This window comes from Schistocerca americana, chromosome 1 (genome assembly GCF_021461395.2).
Source record: "Schistocerca americana isolate TAMUIC-IGC-003095 chromosome 1, iqSchAmer2.1, whole genome shotgun sequence".
Lineage (NCBI taxonomy): Eukaryota > Metazoa > Arthropoda > Insecta > Orthoptera > Acrididae > Schistocerca > Schistocerca americana.
Genome location: NC_060119.1, coordinates 61,463,801 through 61,487,434, shown reverse-complemented (window position 1 = coordinate 61,487,434; position 23,634 = coordinate 61,463,801). Strand labels below are relative to the sequence as shown.

At 46.6% G+C, this 23,634-nt stretch overlaps 1 protein-coding gene across 1 annotated transcript in view; it reads left to right on the top strand.

Annotated features, from left to right (window-relative positions):
- LOC124621762 (esterase FE4-like) overlaps positions 1-23,634 on the top strand; it is a 76,755-nt gene that overhangs the window by 29,549 nt on the left and 23,572 nt on the right. The window contains exons 5-6 of the mRNA XM_047147181.1: positions 6,749-6,934; positions 8,508-8,707. Of these exons, the coding sequence (XP_047003137.1) occupies positions 6,749-6,934; positions 8,508-8,707 (386 nt within the window). The remainder of the gene's footprint in view (positions 1-6,748; positions 6,935-8,507; positions 8,708-23,634) is intronic.

The window sequence follows — 23,634 nt, the reverse complement described above, 5'->3', positions numbered from 1 at the left end:
TTATCGAAGGCGCTGTCGAAGTCTATAGCGACGACCGCCGCCCGGAGCCTGCAGGCCGCCGCTAGCGCAATTAAGTCGCGGCATTCCCCTGTGGCAGTCTGTATGTTAATCTGTCCGCCAGGCGTCGTTTGTTCTGGCGAGAGGATATGAGGGAGTGTAGTTCGGAGCCGCATTGCCAGTAAGCGCGCGAAAATCTTGTAATCGGCATTCAGGAGGGTGAGCGGTCTGCAACTCGTGACCATCGAACCACGGGCTGGTTTGTGGACTGGTATAATGATGCCCTCAGCAAAGGCGGGTGGGACTGCTTGGTCAGATGTTATCAGTTCTTGATACATAGTCGTCCACCGTGGGGCCATGAGGTCCCGAAAGGTACGGTAAAACTCAATCGGTAAGCCGTCAATGCCGGGCGATCTGTTGACTGCACCCTTGGCGATTGCGTTGTTGACTTCGTCTAGCGTGACCGCCACTGTCAAAGCATCCGCCTCCGTGTGGGGGGGGGGGGGGGGGGGGGGTACGCGTGACGTAATTCAAAATGGAGTCGTCTGCTGCAGTTTCAGCGTCGTCATCACTATAAGTACGACGGTAGTGCTCGACGAATGCGCGGACGATGTCATTCTGAGTGGTCACCTGCGTTCCATGAGGCGTGGTCAGAGTGCTGATGATCTGCCGACAACGCCTTCGTTTGTCGGACACTATATCATACATGGATGGAATTTCTAAATCCGCGTGATCGTGGCGCCGCGTCCGTATCACGACCCCTTGCAATTTCCGGCGTGCCAGCGCAATTATCTTCGCCTTCGTTCTTTGCCGTTCCAACTGGTTGTCCGGGGTTGGCGGTTGAGCATCCAGATCTCGGAGAATCGCGTAATAGAAGTCAACAGTGGTGCGATGTCAGTCGGCCATGTCCTTCCCGTATCTCATCTGTGTCCTCCGGATCGCCGGCTTGGCGCAGTCCAACCACCATGTCAATGTCGAGTGGTAGCGGGGAAGGCGTCGTTCGCAGGCTGTCCACGTTTCAGTGACTTGTTGGCAACACGCCAGGTCATGCAAGTGTGAGGTATTGAGTTTCCATGGCGCACGGCTGCGCCATACTGATTGCGGCGGAAGGAGGACCGTACAGATGTAAGCGCAATGGTCGGAAAAGGCCAGCGGCCAGCGTTCGGCGCCCCGTATCGCAGATCTAAGAGTTTGTGAGACATATATCCTGTCTAGTCGGCTTGCGGAATGACTTGTAAGAAAGGTATGGCCAGAAAGGTCGCCGTGTTGTACTTCCCAGGTATCGTGAAGCAGGAGGTCTCGCACCACTATACGAAGCTCCTGGCATGTAGTGTAGTGGGGAATCTGATCTTTAGGATGCAGAACGCTGTTAAAGTCACCTCCTAGTAGGCAATGGTCATAACGCCCTAAAAACAGGGGAGCGATTTCCTCGAAATAAAACTGGGCTCTTTCATGCCGTCGGTCGGTGCCTGAGGGAGCGTAGACATTAATGATGCGTGTCCCCATGGCAGTGAGTGCCATGCCCCGAGCTGATGGAAGGAAGGCGACATCGGTCACAGAAATCCCGTGGCGGACGTAGATGGCCACCCCGCGGCCCATAGGATCACTCGCGGAGGCATGGGCGGTATAGCCATTGATATTCGGGAGACTAGCCAAGTGAACTTCCTGCAGAAGGGCGAAATCAATATCCGAAGCCCAGAACATCTCCTGCATAAGGCGGATTTTCACCCTGGAACGGATGTTGTTGGTGTTGATGGTTGCTATCCGGTAGGCCTGGTGTCGGATTGCTGGAGGCTGGTCCACTCCGCCGTCCGCGCAAGGGTGTGGGCGTCGCAGCGGAACGTTATCCCGCTGGCCCGCAGGGGAGTCTGGGGAGAGTATGATTAGTGGAGCGGCCGTGACGGCGAGGGTCCCGTAACGGCTCCTGCTCCGTGACCTCCTCCTCGTGCCACGCCGTGGAAGCGAAAACTGGTGTATCGTCCATTTTGTCTGCAGAAGATGTCGTAATTGTGCGTGGTGTAGTGTCGCCTGTGAGACGTTCATGATGTAGTTCAGCGTCAGCACGGGGCGCAGGCACACCGATAGATGTCTCCGCGCTCATTACGTCTTCGTCAGCAGTAGCGGGTTCTGAGGCCTCGTGCTGGTCGACGGGTACGTCCTCCTCGACTTGTAACGTCTCCTCTTGGCCGGAAACGGTGCGACGTCTTCGCTTCCGACGTTTCGGGGAACGTTGTTTCCTTGTGCGACCCTCCGTGTCCGACGACGGAAGGGAGTCGCGTCGTTCTGGCAGAAAGGCCGCTGTAGGAACGATGAGCGAGTCGATCTCCATCGTGTTTCCAAGATCAGGGTCAGCGTCTGGTTGCGTCGGCATCTTCGGAGCGGCGTCAAAGGCCGGCCGAGGCGGCGGGTCGTCCGAGAGGCTCTCCGTCGGTGTCTGGTCGGGCTCGTTGGTGGCGTCGTTTGTGGTGACCGGGCGACGTTGCAAAGTGGTAGGAGAAGCCAGAGCAGCGGCATAGGTCACCGGTAGCACTGTAGGTTGCGACGTGGGTGGTTTTTCGGCAGCGGGAAGTTGCGTAATACGCCGTTGTAGGCATTCGGATCTAAGGTGGCCTTCTTTGCCGCACCCGGAACAGGTCCGAGGCTGGCCATCGTATATAATTATGGCACGGCATCCGCCGATCTGTAAGTAGGACGGGACGTGGCTTCGGAGATCTATGGTGACCTGTCGGACCCCGTTTAGGACAGGATACGTCCGAAACTGTGACCACTTCTCCGCAGTGTGGCCGTGGACTGTGCCGTATGGGCGTAGTGCCGCGACGACTTCCTCAGCTGGAAGTTCGAATGGCAATTCGAAAATGCGTATCGTTCGCATACCTAAGCCTGCGTGGTCGACGGTTACCTCCCCCACATTGTCATCAGCGTGACAGAAGCGTAACCCCTGTTTGGTCTCACGTAGTATGCGTTCGCACGCCGCGTCGTTAATGATTTTCACATAGACCGTGCTACTCACGATGGACAAATGTATGCCGATAATATCGGTCGCCGGGATCTTCACTTCCTCTCGCAGAAAACGCTCCACCTCAAGTGCTTTGGGTCGGGCATAATCGTTGCAGAAAGTAAATCGGAGTGTTGATTTACGGTAACGGTTCGCCATGGACCGTACAAGGTAAGCCGGCACTTAAGCAACGGCCGTCAGAAAGTAAACAAGGCGAGCTCGCGCGCCGCACGAAGTCAACACGTACGCGTCCGCTCTGTTGCCCTGCCGAAGGCAGACTGACCATCAGAGCTACCCAAGCACTACTCGCGCCCCGTCCTCACAGCTTTACTTCTGCCAGTACCTCGTCTCCTACCTTCCAACCTTTACAGAAGCCCACCTGCGAACCTTGCAGAACTAACAGTTCTGAAAGAAAGGATATTGCGGAGCCATGGCTATCAGCATACACTTAAGGAACTTTATTTATTTAGGCAAATATTTAATAATACAATTGTCTGTAAAATATGTATACAAACATTACACAAGTGTTCTATACGATAAAATTATTTATCGGATGAAATCCTTCTTTACCTTGCTGGATAGTCTTCTGATACATTTTCTTGTTCTTCCTCTTCCACATTTTTAAAAAAAGTATGTTAAAAGAAGCAAGAATATAGAAATTCTCAATTTTAACCTCCATCATCACAGTTAAGCGTTAATTACTTCCAGTACATTATTTTAAAAAATGGAAGTTATGTCGGTTCCCGAACGTCGTAGAAAAACACTGTGCCGTGATTAAACGGCAGGAATTGCTTTTATTAAGAATTCTTTTGATAAAATAAAAATTGAAATAGTTAGCTTAAAAAAACACACGCAACAAAAGCGCAAGTGTTTGGAACTAATTTTTTGCTCCTTGCAATTAATAAAATCGTAAAAATTTTTGATAGGATGGTAGCACAACCCTTTGCGAAGAAAATAAGCCTAATACCATTAGTGTACGGCCATCGGCTGAGAAGATCTATCCAAATATCCAGAGCGCCTTTTTTAAAAAAGAAAGTTCGATGTATCTCGAGCAACAATATTTTTTTTTTTAATTTTTCAAACAATTAGTTTTTGACTTACTGTGGAGTATACGTACAGTAAATAGAAAGTATGGGAACGTGTATGTTATCAGGTTATAGCGAAACCGACTTGTAAGGGTTTTTTCGATCTATTTCGAAACGTAAGAAAACATCGACTCTTACAGAAAGGAAAGCGATGGTTTTTTTTTTAAAGCCCTACAACTTTCTAATTTAAGATTTCCCGATCGGAGCTGTAAGTTCTTGCTTATTTCAAAAAAACTTTTTTCTGCAAATTTGTGGATTTTTGGCCATTTTCGCCATCTTGAATTGCTATCCACTGAAGCGTGTGTATTTTCCAGTAACCACAGATGATTATTGAGGTGTTTTTTATTCCATGTAGTGAAAACTGTGCTTCGTCAGAGAATAGTATGTATGGAAGCAAATGACTATTCTCAATTACCCAGTGACAGAATTGAAGTCGTTGGGCATTGTCGCCAACGCGGAGATTTTGGAGACGCTGTATGCGAGATGGATACAGGTTTTCCGCATGTATTGTTTCCCGTACACGTGTCTGTGGAACATTCATAAGCAGGGACATTCTTCGTATGCTCGTACTGGGATTTCGCTCAACACTTACGATAATTTCTTCCTGTTCTTGCAAAGTTTGTTGACGTGAGCGCTCGGACGAAAAATGTCTACTTGGAAGAGAGCGTGTTGGACGGAAAGTGATAAACACTTTGGTAAACACCCTGTGATCAGGTAATAGTCGAGTCAGAAAGGGCTTGTGGTATTCTTCTCTTACAGCGGTCTTCTCTTGCAGCGGTAGCACTAACGTTGCAGAAGCTATAAACATACACCGTATCTGCGTATTACTCATTACTGTAGACATGTGGCATTGTTAGCAGCACTTGTACGAACACAGTTAACATCATACATTACACAGCTAACGGACCCGTCGCCGATACACTACACAATGCGACTTAACGGCACAACTGCGCAAACAACGGAGTGATTGTACTACGTACGTCACGTGACCATAATGTGTGGTAGGTTGCATAGAGTAAACATGGCGTGTACCCGTGCAGTGTTTGCAAGAAAATCACGTTACGGTCCACTTGTATTGCGTATACGTTCACGTTGTGCACTTCAATTTTATAGAATTAAAGTTCCTTTCAATACCCATACCTCCCTAACGAAGCATGAGCGGACCTATGTTCATATAAAATTTTTTGTTCAGAATTGCTTATACTTTCACGGTTTAAAATATTGACCTTTCCTCCCCAAACGCCCTGTATATGTATCTGTCTTACTATCATCCTCACAATGAAAATTAAAGCTATATTTATTTCTAGCATAGTAATTACTCTCATTACTCTGCTATACATTACACTCAATCTATAGCGGTAGTAAAACTGTAACACCGTAGTGTCGGTCAGTCTGTTTGAACACCCTAATCCCTGAAAGTACTACACTAATTTTCACGGGGTTTTTACAGGTAACTTGAACTTAGGTTGGGGCAACGTATAAGTCCTATTTAATCCAGATCGGACCACGAACAAAAGATATCGTGATTTAAAATTTTATCTAAAATTGTTGTGTCGTCTGTTTGACTGAACACGCTAATCGCCGAAACTATTAGGCGAATTTTTATGAGGAAATTTAAGCATAGCCTGGGGCACCATATAGGCTTTATTTCATCAAAATCTAATCCGAAAAAAGATATCATGATTTAAAGATTTATCTAAAACTGTCTTGTCTGCCTGTTTGAACACGCTAATCTCCAAAGTTACACAGGAAACTCGTGCGTAGATTGGGGTAACATGCAAGTTTTACTTCATCAAAACTGAATCATAGAAAGAAAGATATAGTTATTTGAAGTTTTACAAAACCAAAACTAGATCTGTCTGTTACATTTTCATGACTACACCACTGGACCGATCTCGATGAAATTTGGCATGGAGATAGCCTGAAACCTGAAGAAGAACACAGGTTATTTTAGAACGTAAAAAAAATCGACCCCTAAGACGGCGAAGTACGGAGGGGACATCTGTTTTTAAGTTACATAATGTACACATTGTATATTGTATGGCTCCTTCAATAGCACAATACGTAGATGCCCAGTCCTACCCACGCTCCTCTGTACGCGCACCCCTTGGAAGCGGTCACAAGTGACGCTGCACGTGCCACATGATCGTGCACTGGGGTGAGCGGGCAGCATGCGCCACCAGCTATGCTTACGCGAACAGGCAGACATGTGAGGGCAGCTGACGTTGTTGCACGTGCAACAGCTTACTTGCTCACCATTGCTCGTCATAACAAAACTACTGATAAGTAAGTGCACCTGCAGGCAATAGCTTGTACAAAATATGAATCACACGTTAATATATCTATGTTTGGCAACATGTGTCACAATGAATGTACTTATGAAATATTAAAAATTACTTGATTCATGTTAGAGAAGTGCTTACGGCTCTCATCACATCATGCAACATAAGATCCACCAACAGATATAAACACAGTCTGTTGCAATATTTTCGTTTCACACAGGTATGTGGATATATTAGTTCTTAATAACACAGTTCAGTTTGATGAAGGCAAAATAAACCTTAAATAATTGATAACTTTCACTAACCATATATTACGCACTCATGAATTCGAGGTATGAGTAACTAAATATGTTACAATGTGCGATGAAAACGATGTACTCTTTTCGTAGGTTTCTTAAGCACTGGTGATGAAGTCGTCCCTGGAAACATGGGTCTCAAGGACCAAGTAGAGGCCCTTCGCTGGGTGCAAAGGAACATAGCGGTGTTCGGCGGCGACCCACAGCGGGTTACCATACTCGGTGGAAGTGCCGGAAGCGCGTCCGTTCAGTACCACCTCCTGTCTCCCATGAGCAAAGGTAATCCAACTGTGTTGCGTTAATCTAATCTGCCGTCTTTTTAACCGACAATATTGAAAATCTGCAAATAACTATTTCTGTCTTTGGCAACCACGCCATTCCATGAATCAAGAACAGACAGGAATACAGTTTACATGATTTTTTATACTTTATTAATGCAATATATTCTGAAGGTTGTATGTAGTACAGTACAACTGCATTATTAAAACTAAATCAGTGACTTCCTGAAATATATTAAGACAACTCGTTGACGTTCTCCCCAGAAGAGTTCAACCCCATATTAGTGTCCACTAATAGGTGTCCAAGTACGTTTGAGCACATATTGTAGTGTGGTGGAGTGACGGGTGTTATTCTCCAGCGTCCCATCTCTGTCTAGCGCCCCAGACCTTGTATAAAGGGGTTGACTGAAATGCCAAATTATCTCACAGTCAGTTTTTGTAGTGTTATTTCAGGAGACCAGAATGAATCTCTGCAGAATCGAAATCTGGGCTGCAGTGTTTCCAAACGCAGCTAGACGTCCTTCACTCTCCACCCAATGATCGCGAGTTCTCCACAAAGACTATAGCATTAGATTATATCGTTTTGGACCTGTATAGCACAAGTAGCATTCCTTGGCCACTAGTTGCCTCTCAAAAGGTGACGCTTTATTGCCAGCGATCCGTTGGTTTACTGACGACATTCTACCAAAAATGGACACTGAAGTGATGAGCATGGAAGAATGGTCACGATGTCCTGAAACCTTGGGAACATTCCTATTAAAATTAAATGAGCTAGCAGCTCCAGTGAGTGAAGGTGGAGTACTCTTCCGTTATCTTCTTGTTTCCGTGAGCAGCACTGGCCAAACCATTTACATCATAGATTGAGTATTCGTGTTTGCACTAACATTAGGTAAAACTATGTCGTTGTGTTATTGCAGAGATATGAATACAAACATTCGTGTAATCATTGAAATTAAGGAAGGACGTAACTTAATACTTTCACCTTTCCTCAGTGCGGATCTGAAAACAGGTGGAGCACTAGTTTAAGCAAGGATTGTAGCACTCACACGAGATATTCTCTGAAATTCACAGAATTCCCGAATCTTGCTTTAAATATCACGTCACGGCGTCTTCCTCATAAATCTACACTAGGTTAAGCATGATACGACGAATACTTATGTAACGAAATTTTTAGCAGAACACCCTAAGCTGAGTGTCTGTAGACATTCCCATATCTTCTGGAAGGAAATACTTCACACTGTATAATCATTTTCTGATTAGGTAACACATCAACGAATAATTAATGTCAACCCAATGAATGCTGACTCTAACATTAATAGAAACTCTGGTTACAGTTTTTGCAGTTAGGAAGAGGTCACAAACCCAAAAGAATTTTGTTGTGTAATGAGCTCCAGTTGGAAATGTCTATCTTCGTATACTTTACGTTGTATTTTAATTTACAAATAATGTAATATAGATCAATAAAGTCACATGTACGTTTTAAATTACGATATTATATTTGGCTGTAAACTTTACAATAAAGTTATGGTATTCGTGATCGCTAAAACTTATCGTATGTCTCCGCTTTTGGCCAGGACTGTTCAAGAACGCTATAGCAATGAGCGGGTCGGCGTTAAACCCTTGGGCATTCTCCAAAAACCCAAGCGACAGGGCAATACGGTACGCCAAAACTTTGGGATATAACGGAACGACTTCAACTGAACTTTTAGAATTCCTGAAAACTATTGAGGCGAGAACTCTCGTAGTGGACAGAAACAGTGCTTTATCGGAAGAGGTATGTATATAAGATGTACAATTTTGTTTCCTTGAATAAGAAACCGCTCAAGTTTCAGAGATTATATCGTGAGGAGAAAGGAAACTGAATATTCAGTAAAAAGCAGTGGTTCCCAAAATACTGTATCGATGACAACGTCATAACATCGTTTTCTGATTTCATACTGCGACGATGATGAGATACAAGAACCATTTTGGAAACCTCTGCAGTTTCAATATTCTTTCTTGATTATTGATTGGCGTATTGCAGCTTATGAAATGCTCGGCTGTTACCATAAAATCTCTTCACGTACACCAGCTAAGGGCAACAGTTGACATCAAGGAAGTTTTTTTACGTTTGTAACATGATTGAGATTCTTGCTGAGTAAACAGTTTAGCTCGGCAAACTACATGTCATTCTACACATGTCAGTATTGCACGTACAGTACACCGATGCATCAGTAATAATCCAGATATGTCATAATATTTTAAATGGCAGTATGTCGTGTGTTTTAAGAACTAAGATGGGGAATCATTCAGATATTTGCGCAGAGGAATTAATAAGGAGCACGAATTTGATACACGTCTCACTCACGTGCGGGTCTTGCAAAACAGCACGACAGGTTGTTATACAAGGCGAGGCAGCGGAGTCAGGCGACCCTAAATACTCCGTAATGAACGAATACCTCGAGTTATAGAGGGCAATATGGCGAATTTCCTGAATTTCGCAAGTAATTTTTATTGTTTCTAGTTGCCGAATTATGACACCGACTTTGTTCTTTCTAATGGGACTACACACTTTTCCTGTGGCATTTGAAAAAAACTTCGAAGGGAATTTCAGCGACATAACATGTGTGGGACTCGACCAAATAGTACCAAGATAACAGTACCGCAAACCACTGTCCCACCGTCAGGAGAAGAGGTGTCATAAATATCTGCCCTATTATAACTAATGGAACAAACACCTTAGTCAGGTATGGTTTTATTTACCCTTGCACTTGAAGACTATCGGTCTGTGTTATGCTGCTGTAGCAGTCAGGTAACTTCCCCGTAAAGTTACTGAGACATTCACAATGTACACGACAGTCGAAAAAGTGAAATTCGTTTATGGTGAATGTCACCAGGATATTACAGCACCTGTAAGGTTGTATGTTGAAGAGTATCCAGATCGTGCCAAGAATTCAAGGTCTGCCTTTACAAATATTGTAAAAACAGTTCTACACTGGAAGTGTGGAGAGGAAAATGAGTCACAGAAAAAGAAGAACAGCTGATGAAAGAAGTAACCCACAACGCAAATGTCACTAAGAGGTATCTCACAACTACGATGGATATCATCAAACGAGTGTTCTGAGAACACTGTATCCCCCTCATTTCATCCAAAATTGGTTATACTTCTCCGAAAGTTATCTACAAAAAGTGTAAGCTGATGCTACGTATCTGCGAAAATTATTTTTCAGGTAGAAGCATCGTTTACAAATTGTTGACAAGTCAATCTTCGCAATATGCACTAATCGTCAACTGAAAATCCACGATGACTCAAAGAAATGGATAAAAACAACGCTGTTCGTCTGTCAACGTTTGGTGCGTGTTTGTCTAGACCTGTGTCATTAGTCCCCGTTTTGTTAATGGGAATCTAAATTTCTCAAGTATCTCGAGTTCCTAAGATATGCTGCTGTCTCAGTTACTGGAAGACATCCTACTGGACATAAGGCGATCAGTGTGGTACCATCACGACGGATGTCCCTGCCATTTCGCACCTGTAATGGCAGGGCTTCCTAAGAGAGGATTTAGAGAACGCTGGAACTAACGTTAAGGTCTACGAAAAAACGCCGATGACTCTCGGAGGCATGAGGTCCCTTATAAGATGGACCTGTGATGCCGTTAATTCTAGATGAAATTCAACGTCCAGTACTGATTCTCCCGAATCATTTTATAGCAGGTGGCAATACTCACGGGAAGTATTTTGGGCATTTGCTTTGACCGTCGTCATAATAAGCAGAAGAAATGTACCTGATTTAAGTGCTTGTGCGCATTTGGTATAACAGGACTGAAGTTCGTAGAACCACTTCTCCTGATGGCAGGGCAGTGGTTTGCAGTACTGTTATCTTGATATTACTTGATCAAGTTATGTTGTTGAAGTTCTTGATTCAAATGCCGCAGGAAAAAACTTTATAGTACCATTAGGGGAAAAACGCTATTGGTGTCGCAATTCACCTATTGCAGACGATAAAAACAGTTTTAGAACGTCAGGAAATTCGCCATATTGTCCACTATAACTTGGCGAAAACTGCGCCTCAGTATATATTGACGGAAAAAAATTGCAACACAAAAAAATAAGTAACGTAGGTATTCAAATTTCAGAGTTCATTAGTCTAGGAAACATATGTGATTAACATTGCAAGCGCGGGATAAGCCACTGCAAATGTGAAATTCTGACACATTAATAACCGGTGTCATCGCCAGAATGTTCAAAGCAAGCATGTAAACCTACATGCATTGCGTTATGCAAGTGTCAGATGCCAGTTTGGCATGGATTGTTGGTTGGTTGGTTTGGGGAAGGAGACCAGACAGCGGGGTCATCGGTCTCATCGGATTAGGGAAGGATGGGGAAGGAAGTCGGCCGTGCCATTTCAGAGGAACCATCCCGGCATTTGCCTGGAGTGATTTAGGGAAATCACGGAAAACCTAAATCAGGATGGCCGGACGCGGGATAGTGGCATGGAGTTCCATGCCTGTTGCACTTGGTCGGTCAATACACAAACGGTTACTGCTGTTTGTGGATGAGTTGTCATCCGATGAGCCGGCCGGCGTGGCCGTGCGGTTCTAGGCGCGTCAGTCTGGAACCGCTCGACCGCTACGATCGCAGGTTCAAATCCTGCCTCGGGCATGGATGTGTGTGATGTCCTTAGGTTAGTTAGGTTTAAGTAGTTCTAAGTTCTAGGGGACTGATGACCTCAGATGTTAAGTCCCATAGTCCTCAGAGCCATTTGAACCATTTTTTTGTCATCCGATGATATTCGATATGTGCTCGATTGGAAACAGATCTGGTACTCGAGCAGACCAAAGCTTCATCTCGACACTCTGTAGAGCATGTTGGGTTACAACAGCGGTACGAGGGTCAGCGTTATCATGTTGGAAAACACCTCCTGGAATGCTGCTCATGAATGGCAGCGCAACAGGTCGAATTACCAGATTGATGCAAAAATTTGCAATCAGGGTTCGTGGGATAACCAGGAGAGTGTTCCTGCTGTCATGCGAACTCCAGGTGTAGTTCTAGTGTGTCTAGCATGCAGACAGGTTGGCTGCAGCCCCTCATCTGGTCTCCTCTTAACCAGCACACGGCCATAACTGAAAGCAGGGTACAACCAGCTTTCATCAGACAAAACAGCAGACTTCCACAGTGCACCTCCACTGTGATCTCGCTTGACACCACTGAAGTCACAAAAGATGGCGGTTTCTCGACAGTGGAATGCACTTTACAGGAGGTCTGGTTCAGAGCGTCCTTGGAATAACCGATTTGTAAGACTTCCTTGCGTCATTGTTGCTCAAAGTGCTGCTGTAGAGGTAGTACGATACGCCAGAACCATATGTCGAACACTGTCCCCCAGGAGGCTCGCCACTCTTTGGTGGGTTCGTGCTTTGCTGCCACGGGGCGCTAGTCTGTGCAGCATTTTTTCCCTTTTGTGCTGCATGTGTATCCTCTTGCTATCCTTTTCCCCTCACTTGGAGAACATGTCTGGGATGTTACTGGAAATGTTCTGCATTGACTGTCACTGACGTAAGAACAGTCTCACCTTTTTTTCGCTCGATTTTCCTTTCTTTGTTTCCCTTCTCCTCTCATTCTTACGCTTCGATTTCTATGTTTGAGGTTCCTCTTTTTCTTCTTCCTCCCTGTGCGCTCCTGGAGGCCGGCACATGGGTCTGACGCATAACAAGTGAGAGGGTAAGGCGTAATTCCCAGCCCTGGATTGACAGGTAGGTTTCGCACGTACCCCCTGGTACGGGCCAGACTCAGGGAGGGGTGATTGCCTTCCCAAATTGCCGATTGGTCCCTCTGTCAGGCGTTCGGGAGGTGTGACCTGAGGTGTGAACAATCATCTAAGGTGGGTGCGCCCCCTTGTGAAGGGGCCCCTAGTTGGAATGAGAGCGCCGTCGGAGATGCTGGCAATCAGAGGAGAGTTTCTCGCAGTGAGTCAATCATCTTCCCAATCAATGTCTACGAAATGTAACGGCAGTGAGACTAATGATTCAAAGACGCTTCCCGCTGAGCCATGGTTCCTCATTGTCTCAGTACTCAAGACAGTCAGTCCTTCACCATAGTAAATCCATCTATTATTCAGAAAGGTGTTGATGCAATTGTCGGCCCTGTGAAATCCTTCTCTTGTTTACGGAATGGCATTTTGCTTTTGCAGACAACTTCTGATTCTCAAGCACAACAACTGCTTGCTGCCTCGCCTCTCCATGGCTACCCCGTTCGTGTCGAGGCCGTAGAACTTTGAATTCTTCCCGTGGTGTAATATACACCACGCTGCTCGACCGTCCAACCGAGGCCGAAATTAAATCATACCTTCTGATCAGGGCGTCATTACTGTCCATCGTGTAATGAAGAAGGTAGTTTCCTTCTTAGTACCCACCTGCACTCTTTTTCTCACCTTTGATAGAGTGGTGCTTCCGTCCAAACTCAAAGCAGGCTACGAAATTATCACAGTCTAGCCATATATTCCGAACCCGATGCGCTGCTACCAGTGTCATCGTTTCAACCACACCAGAACGTCTTGTCAACACCTAGCTAAATGGATCACCTGTGATAGGGATGCTCACGAGGACGATTGCCTGCCTCATTCTCCCCGCTGTATCAGCTGCAACGGCGGCCGTTCCGCCTCCTCTCGGGATTGTCCCGTGTATCTTGATGAGCGGAATGTCCAAGAGATCTGGGTAAAGGAATAAGTGCCTTATCCAGTAGCTTGAAAGTTACTGGGTCGTCGCAAACCCTGCATTCTCCCATCTGGCACCAATAGTTCTTGTTACCCCTCGCTCCATGAAGGACATGGCCACGCAGATGTGAGACCTGCAATTCAACTCTGAGGTTGTGAAATCCCCCGGTGTTAAGATAGCATCGCCATCCCCCCGTCCGTTTGTGCAACAAGCCGTCAAACTCACGCCTCAAGGGGCGAAGCCACGAGCTGCACAATCGATATGCAGGAAAGGACAGAAGGATTACTCCCGTGGAGACTTCCTCTGTCCCTCCAGCCAAACAACGCTCTCTAAACGGAAAGGCACGAAGAAGTCCGCCAACTCGTAGATCCTCTTCGATGGTCTCGCCACGTGATACGTTAGCCTGGCTGGCCTCCGTGTCGCCAGTGTGTATCACCAACGTTGGACTTCATAGAAAGACCACACAAGCAATCCGATGCTTCTGTGGACCCCATGGAGCAGGATCCTTCTGCTTCTGTGCTCTGTAGTAGCGACTCTTCACAGGCTGTCACTCTGCAGCCGCCAAGGTGACACCCCAACAGCTCTTCCACATCATGACTCTCTATCAATGGAACGTTCGCGGCCTTTGGTCCCACAAAGAAGATTTACGGCTGCTTTTAGCACTGCAGCATTCCCTGGTACTCTGCCTTCAGGAAACGAAATTGCGCCTTCACGACAGCTTTGAGCTATCACACTTCCTACCAATTCGTTTTGACTTTCGCCCTGAAAAATGGTTCAAATGGCTCTGAGCACTATGGGACTTAACATATGTGGTCATCAGTCCCCTAGAACTTAGAACTACTTAAACCTAACTAACCTAAGCACATCACACATATCCATGCCCGAGGCAGGATTCGAACCTGCGACCGTAGCGGTCACGCGGTTCCAGACTGAAGCGCCTAGAACCGCACGGCCACACAGGCCGGCTTTCGCCCTGAGTTCGGCATTCCATTTCATGGGGGCGTCATGCTGCTCATACAGGATGACATTCATAGTCAACGCATCTCCCTGATTACCCATCTTCAAGCTGTTGCAGTTTACCTTTTCCTTCCCCGCCTGACTTTTTCCCTCTGTACCATTTATGTCCCTCCATCATTCGATGTCACCAGGGCAGACTTCCTTCAGCTTATTGGTCAGCTATCTCCCCCATTTTTGCTACTCACTGACTTTCATGTGCATCATCCCCTTTGGGGTTCTACGAGGACCTGTCAGAGAGGTGCCCTCTTGGCTGACCTTCTTAACCAATTTAACCTCTTCTGCCTTAACACTGGAGCACTCACTTTCCTTTCTTACTCCTCACACACCTACTCCCATTTGGACCTATCCTTTTGCGCTGCCCAGCTTGCCCGTCGTCTAGCGTGGTCCGTTCTTTCTGATATCTACTCGAGCGACCATTTCCCGTGTGCTATCCGTTTGTTGACTCCTACCCCATCTGCGTACATGCCCAAATGGCAGCTTACTACGGCGACTGGCAGCTTTACTCCTCCCTGGCGACCTTCGAAGAACAAGATTTCCCCAGTTGTGATGACCAGGTGGACTATCTCGCCAACGTTATCCTTACTGTTGCAGAACGTTCCATTCCTCGTACTTCCTCTTTACCACGTCGTGCCCCAGTTCCTTGGTGGATTGAGGCATGCCATGACGCAGTTCGAGCACGGAGACAGACTCTCCACGTTTCTAACCGTCATCCTGCAATGGCGAACTGCACTCATGATAAACAGATGCGTGCAAAGTGTCGTCGCGTTCTTCGAGACAGCAAAAAAGCTAGCTGGATTTCATTCTGTAGTTCTTTTAACATTTCCACCCCTTCCTCTGTCGTGTGGGCCAACCTCCTAAGGCTCTCTGGGACCAAGATTCATTCGCCAGTTTCCGGCCTGACAGAAGCAGACATTGTCCTCATGGACTCTATTGCTATCTCCAACAACTTGGGCCGCCATTTTGCAGAAGTTACGAGCTCCTCCCACTATCACCCTTGCCCTTCACCCTTGCCTTCCTCCATCGGAAACGAGCGAAGGAGGCTCGGGCGATACCCTTCTCCGAATCTTTGAGTGCTACAATACCACCTTTACTATGAGGGAGCTCTCAGTTCATCCCGATTCTTCGCCCCAGGGCCAGACGCCATCCACATGCAGATGTTGCAGCACCTTTCACTTGCGGACAAGCACTTTCTTCTTAACACGTACAGCCGCATCTTGGCAGAGGACACATTTCGCAGACGCTGGCGTGAAGCCACCGTCATACCCATACCTAATCCCGGTAAGGACAAAAACCTTCCATCTAGCTACCGCCCCATCTCTCTTACCAGCTGCGTTTGCAAGGTATGGCGGCTCGAGTCTCGCAATTTACTGATGAATGCACAGTGTGGATTTCGAGTGCGGTGTTCTGCAGTTGACCATGTCGTTACTTTGTCCACCCATGTCATGAATGGTTTTCTGTGGCCGTCTTTTTCGATTTGGAGGCGGCCTACGACACCTGCTGGAGAACTGGTATCCTCCGTAATCTTTACACGTGGGAATTCTGTGGCCACCTGCCCTGTTTGCTTCAGGCATTTTTAAAAGACTGAGTTTTCAAGGTGCATGTGGGTCCTGTCTTGTCGGACACATGTATCCAGGAAGATGGTGTGCCTCAAAGCTCCGTCCTGAGCGTCGTCCTCTTTGCTATCGCCAGTAATCCTATAATGGCCTGTCTCCTGCCAGGCATATCTGGCTCTCTTTTTGCTGATGATTTTGCCATCTATTGCAGTTCTCCACGGACCTGTCTCACTGAGCGACGTCTTCAGCGATGTCTTGATCGTCTTCACTCCTGGAGCATCGACAATGGCTTTCGCTTTTCCACTGACAAAACCGTCTGTATGAATTTCTGGCGACACAATTGGTTTCTTCCACCATCTTTACATCTTGGGCCTGTTGCCCTTCCGTTCGTTGAAACTACGAAATACTGGAGCTCATGCTCGATAGGAAACTCTCTTTTCCTCCCATATGTCTTATTTGGCAGCCCGCTGTACGTGGTTCCTCAATGTCCTATGTGTCCTCAATGGTACTTCCTAGGGTGCCGAGCCGGCCATGGTGACCGAGCGGTTCTAGGCGCTACAGTCTGGAAGCGCGCGACCGCTACGGTCGCAGGTTCGAATCCTGCCTCGGGCGTGGATGTGTGGGATGTCCTTAGTTAGGTTGAAGTAGTTCTAAGTTCTAGGAGACTGATGACCTCAGATGTTGAGTCCCATAGTGCTCAGAGCGATTTGAACCATTTTAGGGTGCCGATTGAACCACCCTCCTCGGTTTGAACTGGTCCCTTATCCGTTCGAAACTCGACTATGGGTGCTTTATTTATATGTCTGCACGTCCATCCATCTTACGTCGTCTCAACTCTATTCACCAGCGTGGCATCCGTTTGGCCACAGGCGCCTTTTACACTAGCCCAGTTGAGAGTCTGTATGCTGAAACTGCTGAACTACCACTGTCCTATCACCGTGACTTTATCCTCAGCAGGTGTGCATGGCGTTTGACTGCCATGCATGGCCACCCATCCTGTGCCTCCTTCTTTGATGATTCCTTTGATCGCCAGCATGGGGCGCGCCCTCTTCTCCGTTACGTCCTGGAGTCCACTTTCGGCAGTTGCTACGGCGGCTTAACTTCACACTACCTGCACCTTTACCGGTGGGTGTGAATCCTTCACCATCTTGGCTTCGTGAAGAGGCCCATGTTAACCTTGGCCTTCATTCTTTCCTAAGGAAAGGCTCGGTCTATAGCCTTCAGTTTCACAACCTCAGCATGGAACTTCGCGATAGTACCTTTGTACACACTTACGGCTCTCGGACTGATTGTACGGTCGGGTGTGCCTCCGTCGTTGGCACCCGTGTCTTTAGATATCGGCTTGCGGCACACTGCTCAGTATTTACAGCCGAGTTCTTCGCCCTTTATGAGGTCACGGCTTACATGCGGCGACACAGCCTTTTCGATTGTGTCCTCTGCTCAGAATCACTCACCTTCAGAATCTATGTGCGCTGTACACCGCCCATCCCTTACTGCAGCGGTTGGTTGGTTGGTTGGTTGGTTTGGGGAAGGAGACCAGACAGCGTGGTCATCGGTCTCATCGGATTAGGGAAGGAAGTCGGCCGTGCCCTTTCAGATGAACCATCCCAGCATTTGCCTGGACTGATCTAGGGAAATCACGGAAAACCTAAATCAGGATGGCCGGACGCGGGACTGAACCGTCGTCCTTCCGAATGCGAGTCCAGTGTCTAACCACTGCGCCACCTCGCTCGGTTACTGCAGCGGGTCCAGGAAAACTGTCACTTACTCACTCTTGGTGGAGCCACTGTGATGTTACTGTAGTATCCTGGTCATGTCGGTCTGCCAGGAAACGAGGCTGCTGACGCTGCTGCCGAGGCTGCAGTCCTCGTACCTCAGCCCACTAGCTCCTCCGATGATCTCTGCGTTGTCGTCTATCAGGAGGTGGTGCCCCTTTGGCATCGCCAATGGTTCTCCCTTCACGGGAATAATCTCCGGCTTGTTAAGCCTCTCCCGTCGGGAGGAGGTCATTTTAACTCGGCTGCGTATTGGGCACTGTCTTCTTAGCCGTCGTCATTTGGTAAGTGGCGCTATCCCACCATTTTGTACACATTGCGCCCACGTTTTAACTGACCGCCACTTCCTGACGGGCCGCCCATTTTTTAACCGTTTACGTTCCCGCTTGGGTTTGTCGTCTGAGTTATCGGCCGTGTTAGCAAATGACGCACGGACTCTCGACCGCGTTTTGCTTTTTATCCTCTAAAGCAAGTAGGCGAAGGCCATTTAATTTTTAGTTTTGGATCTCCGTTTCTGTATGGTGTCCATTTTAGCCCTTTTTCCGCGTGCCAGTTTTTAGCTGTCTTCTATTTGTTCATTGGGACTGACGTATAGTCGTTTTTTAACTTCCCTCTGTCTTCGTGTTCTATAGTGTTGGCTTGGGCGCGTATGACCCCAGCTGTTTTTGGCACCCTAAAGCAAACATACGTCGAACACGGTGGTCTCTCCTCTCGAAACTACCACGTGGCCGTCCGGAGCCCCGCTTTCTTGCGGGGGTACGTTCTCGTGATTACCGCTGCCAGCGGTCATGTACGGTGACTGCAGTCCTGCCACGTCTTTTTGCAATGTCGCAGAAGGAACTTTATTCAGTAATGGCGTGTTTGTCGCCTTAAAGGCACTCTTGACTGACATCAGCTCCCTAAGTCCAGCCTCAAAGGTAAGTAACGCTCACGACCGCTGCAGCAATCGTGATTTGCATCTTCATAGCGTCGCTATTAGCGCCACTCTTATGTACCTGTCGCGAAAATTTAAAACACATCATCTTTCAGATGTAGAAATACGCCTACCAACTTTCGTTTATGTCTCACAACTCCTTGATGATGCCATATTTTCCGTCAGCGTATTTATTTCTGGATAATCACTGGAGCGTATTCAAATCCAGGGATATGTAAACAGGCAGAATATGGCGTTGCGGTCGGCAACGCTTGTATAACACAGCTGGTATCAGGCGCAGTTGTTAGATCGTTTACTGCTACCACAATGAGAGGTTATCAAGATTTAAGTGAGTTTGAACGTAGTGGTATACTCGGCGCACGAGCGATGGGACACAGCATTTCGAGGTAGCGATGAAGTGGGGATTTTCCCGTACGACCATTTCATGAGTTTATTGTAAATATCAGGAATCCGGTAAAACATCAAATCTCCGACATCGCTGCTGCCGCAGAAAGATCCTGCAAGAACGGGACCAACGACAACTGAACAGAATCGTTCAACGTGACAGAAGTGCAACCCTTCCGCAAACTGCTGCAGATTTCAATGCTGGACCAGCAGCAAGTGTCAGCTTGCGAACCATTGAACTGAACAACATCGATATGGGCTTGCGTACCGGAAGCCCCACTCGTGTACCCTTGATGACTACTTGATACAAAGCTTTAACCTCCGCCTTGGCCCGTCAACACCGACATTGGACTGTTGATGACTGGAAACATTTTGCCTGCTCGGACGAGTCTCGTTTCAAATTGTATCGAGCGATCTAGTGCATGGACATGTATGATCAAGGAGACAACCTCATGAATCCATGGACCCTGCATGTCGGCAGGGTATTGTTCAAGCAGGTGGAGGCGCTGTAATGGTGTGAGGCGTGTGCTGTTGGAGTGATATGGGATCCTTCATAATAATAATGAGCGTATGGCATTGGTCCCCCCCCCCCCCCTCCCCATGAACCATGGACCTTGCCGTTGCTGCGGAGGCTTGCGTGCCTCAGCGATACAGATGGCCGTACCGTAGGTGCAACCACAACGGAGGGGTATCTGTTGAGAGGCCAGACAAACGTGTGGTTCCTGAAGAGGGGCAGCAGCCTTTTCAGTAGTTGCAGGGGCAACAGTCTGGATGATTGACTGATCTGGCCTTGTAACATTAACTAAAACGGCTTTGCTGTGTTGGTACTGCGAACGGCTGAAAGCAAGGGGAAACTACAGCCGTAATTTTTCCCGAGGACATACAGCTTTACTGTATGATTAAATGATGATGGCGTCCTCTTGGGTAAAATATTCCGGAGGTAAAATAGTCCCCCATTCGGATCTTCGGGCGGGGACTACTCAAGAGGACGTCGTTATCAAGAGAAAGAAAACTGGCGTTCTACGGATCGGAGCGTGGAATGTCAGATCCCTTAATCGGGCAGGTAGGTTAGAAAATTTAAAAAGGGAAATGGATAGGTTAAAGTTAGATATAATGGGAATTAGTGAAGTTCGGTGGCAGGAGGAACAAGACTTTTGGTCAGGTGATTACAGGGTTATAAATACAAAATCAAATAGGGGTAATGCAGGAGTAGGTTTAATAATGAATAAAAAACAGGAGTGCGGGTAAGCTACTACAAACAGCATAGTGAACGCATTATTGTGGCCAAGATAGACACGAAGCCCATTCCACCTACAGTAGTAAAAGTTTATATGCCAACTAGCTCTGCAGATGATGAAGAAATTGATGAAATGTATGACGAGATAAAAGAAATTATTCAGGTAGTGAAGGGAGACGAAAATTTAATAGTCATGGGTGACTGGAATTGGTCAGTAGGAAAAGGGAGAAAAGAAAACGTAGTAGGTGAATATGGATTGGGGGGAAGAAATGAAAGAGGAAGCCGCCTTGTAGGATTTTGCACAGAGCATAACTTAATCATAACTAACACTTGGTTCAAGAATCATAAAAGAAGGTTATATACCTGGAAGAATCCTGGAGATACTAAAAGGTATCAGATAGATTATACAATGGTAAGACAGAGATTTAGGAACCAGGTTTTAAATTGTAAGACATTTCCAGGGGCAGATGTGGATTCTGACCACAATCTATTGGTTATGAACTGCAGATTGAAACTGAAGAAACTGCAAAAAGGTGGGAATTTAAGGAGATGGGACCTGAATAAACTGAAAGAACCAGAGGTTGTAGAGAGTTTGAGGGAGAGCATAAGGGAACAATTGACAGGAATGGGGGAAAGAAATACAGTAGAAGAAGAATGGGTAGCTCTGAGGGATGAAGTAGTGAAGGCAGCAGAGGATCAAGTAGGTAAAAAGACGAGGGCTAATAGAAATCCTTGGGTAACAGAAGAAATATTGAATTTAACTGATGAAAGGAGAAAATATAAAAATGCAGTAAATGAAGCAGGCAAAAAGGAATACAAACGTCTCAAAAATGAGATCGACAGAAAGTGCAAAATGGCTAAGCAGGGATGGCTAGAGGACAAATGTAAGGATGTAGAGGCCTATCTCACTAGGGGTAAGATAGATACTGCCTACAGGAAAATTAAAGAGACCTTTGGAGAGAAGAGAACCACTTGTATGAATATCAAGAGCTCAGATGGCAACCCAGTTCTAAGCAAAGAAGGGACGGCAGAAAGGTGGAAGGAGTATATAGAGGGTTTATACAAGGGCGATGTACTTGAGGACAATATTATGGAAATGGAAGAGGATGTAGATGAAGACGAAATGGGAGATAAGATACTGCGTGAAGAGTTTGACACAGCACTGAAAGACCTGAGTCGAAACAAGGCCCCGGGAATAGACAACATTCCATTAGAACTACTGATGGCCTTGGGAGAGCCAGTCATGACAAAACTCTACCATCTGGTGAGCAACATGTATGAGACAGGCGAAATACGCTCAGACTTCAAGAAGAATATAATAATTCCAATCCCAAAGAAAGCAGGTGTTGACAGATGTGAAAATTACCGAACTATCAGTTTAATAAGTCACAGCTGCAAAATACTAACGCGAATTCTTTACAGACGAATGGAAAAACTGGTAGAAGTGGACCTCGGGGAAGATCAGTTTGGATTCCGTAGAAATGTTGGAACACGTGAGGCAATACTAACCTTGCGACTTATCTTAGAAGAAAGATTAAGAAAAGGCAAACCTACGTTTCTAGCATTTGTAGACTTAGAGAAAGCTTTTGACAATGTTAACTGGAATACTCTCTTTCAAATTCTGAAGGTGGCAGGGGTAAAAAACAGGGAGCGAAAGGCTATTTACAATTTGTACAGAAACCAGATGGCAGTTATAAGAGTCGAGGGGCATAAAAAGGGAAGCAGTGGTTAGGAAAGGAGTGAGACAGGGTTGTAGCCTGTCCCCGATGTTATTCAATCTGTATATTGAACAAGCAGTAAAGGAAACAAAAGAAAAATTCGGAGTAGGTATTAAAATTCATGGAGAAGAAGTAAAAACTTTGAGGTTCGCCGATGACATTGTAATTCTGACAGAGACAGCAATGGACTTGGAAGAGCAGTTGAACGGAATGGACAGTGTCTTGAAAGGAGGATATAAGATGAACATCAACAAAAGCAAAACAAGAATAATGGAATGTAGTCAAATTAAATCGGGTGATGCTGAGGGAATTAGATTAGGAAATGAGACACTAAGTAGTAAAGGAATTTTGCTATTTAGGGAGTAAAATAACTGATGATGGTCGAAGTAGAGAGGATACAAAATGTAGACTGGCAATGGCAAGGAAATCATTTCTGAAGAAGAGAAATTTGTTAACATCGAGTATAGATTTAAGTGTCAGGAAGTCGTTTCTGAAAATATTTGTATGGAGTGTAGCCATGTATGGAAGTGAAACATGGACGATAAATAGTTTAGACAAGAAGAGAATAGAAGCTTTCGAAATGTGGTGGTACAGAAGAATGCTGAAGATAAGGTGGGTAGATCACGTAACTAATGAGGAGGTATTGAATAGGATTGGGGAGAAGAGAAGTTTGACTAGAAGAAGGGATCGGTTGGTAGGACATGTTTTGAGGCATCAAGGGATCACAAATCTGGCATTGGAGGGCAGCGTGGAGGGTAAAAATCGTAGAGGGAGACCAAGAGATGAATACAGTAAGCAGATTCAGAAGTACTGGGAGATGAAGAAGCTTGCACAGGATAGAGCAGCATGGAGAGCTGCATCAAACCAGTCTCAGGACTGAAGACCACAACAACAACAACAATGGCATTGGTGGCCTGGAGACCCCTCGCGGGGCGGTTCGGCCGCCGCTCCACAAGTTCTTTAAGGCCACTACGGTTACTTGCGAGTGAATGAGGATGAAATGATGAAGAAAGACACACAACATCCAGTCACCTCGAGGCAGAAAAAATCCCTGACCCCGCCGGGAATCTAACCCAGGACCCCGTGCGCGGGAAGCGAGAACGCTACCTCAGACCTCGAGCCGCGGACATGGGATCCTTGATACGTCTAGATACGACTCTGACAGGTGACACGTGCGTAAGCATCCTGTCTGGTCACCTGCATCCATTACCGAGCGAGGTGGCGCAGTGGATAGCACACTGGACTCGCATTCGGGAGGACGACGGTTCAATCCCGTCTCCAGCCATCCTGATTTAGGTTTTCCGTGATTTCCCTAAATGGTTTCAGGCAAATGCCGGGATGGTTCCTTTGAAAGGGTACGGCCGATTTCCTTCCCCGTCCTTCCCTAACCCGAGCT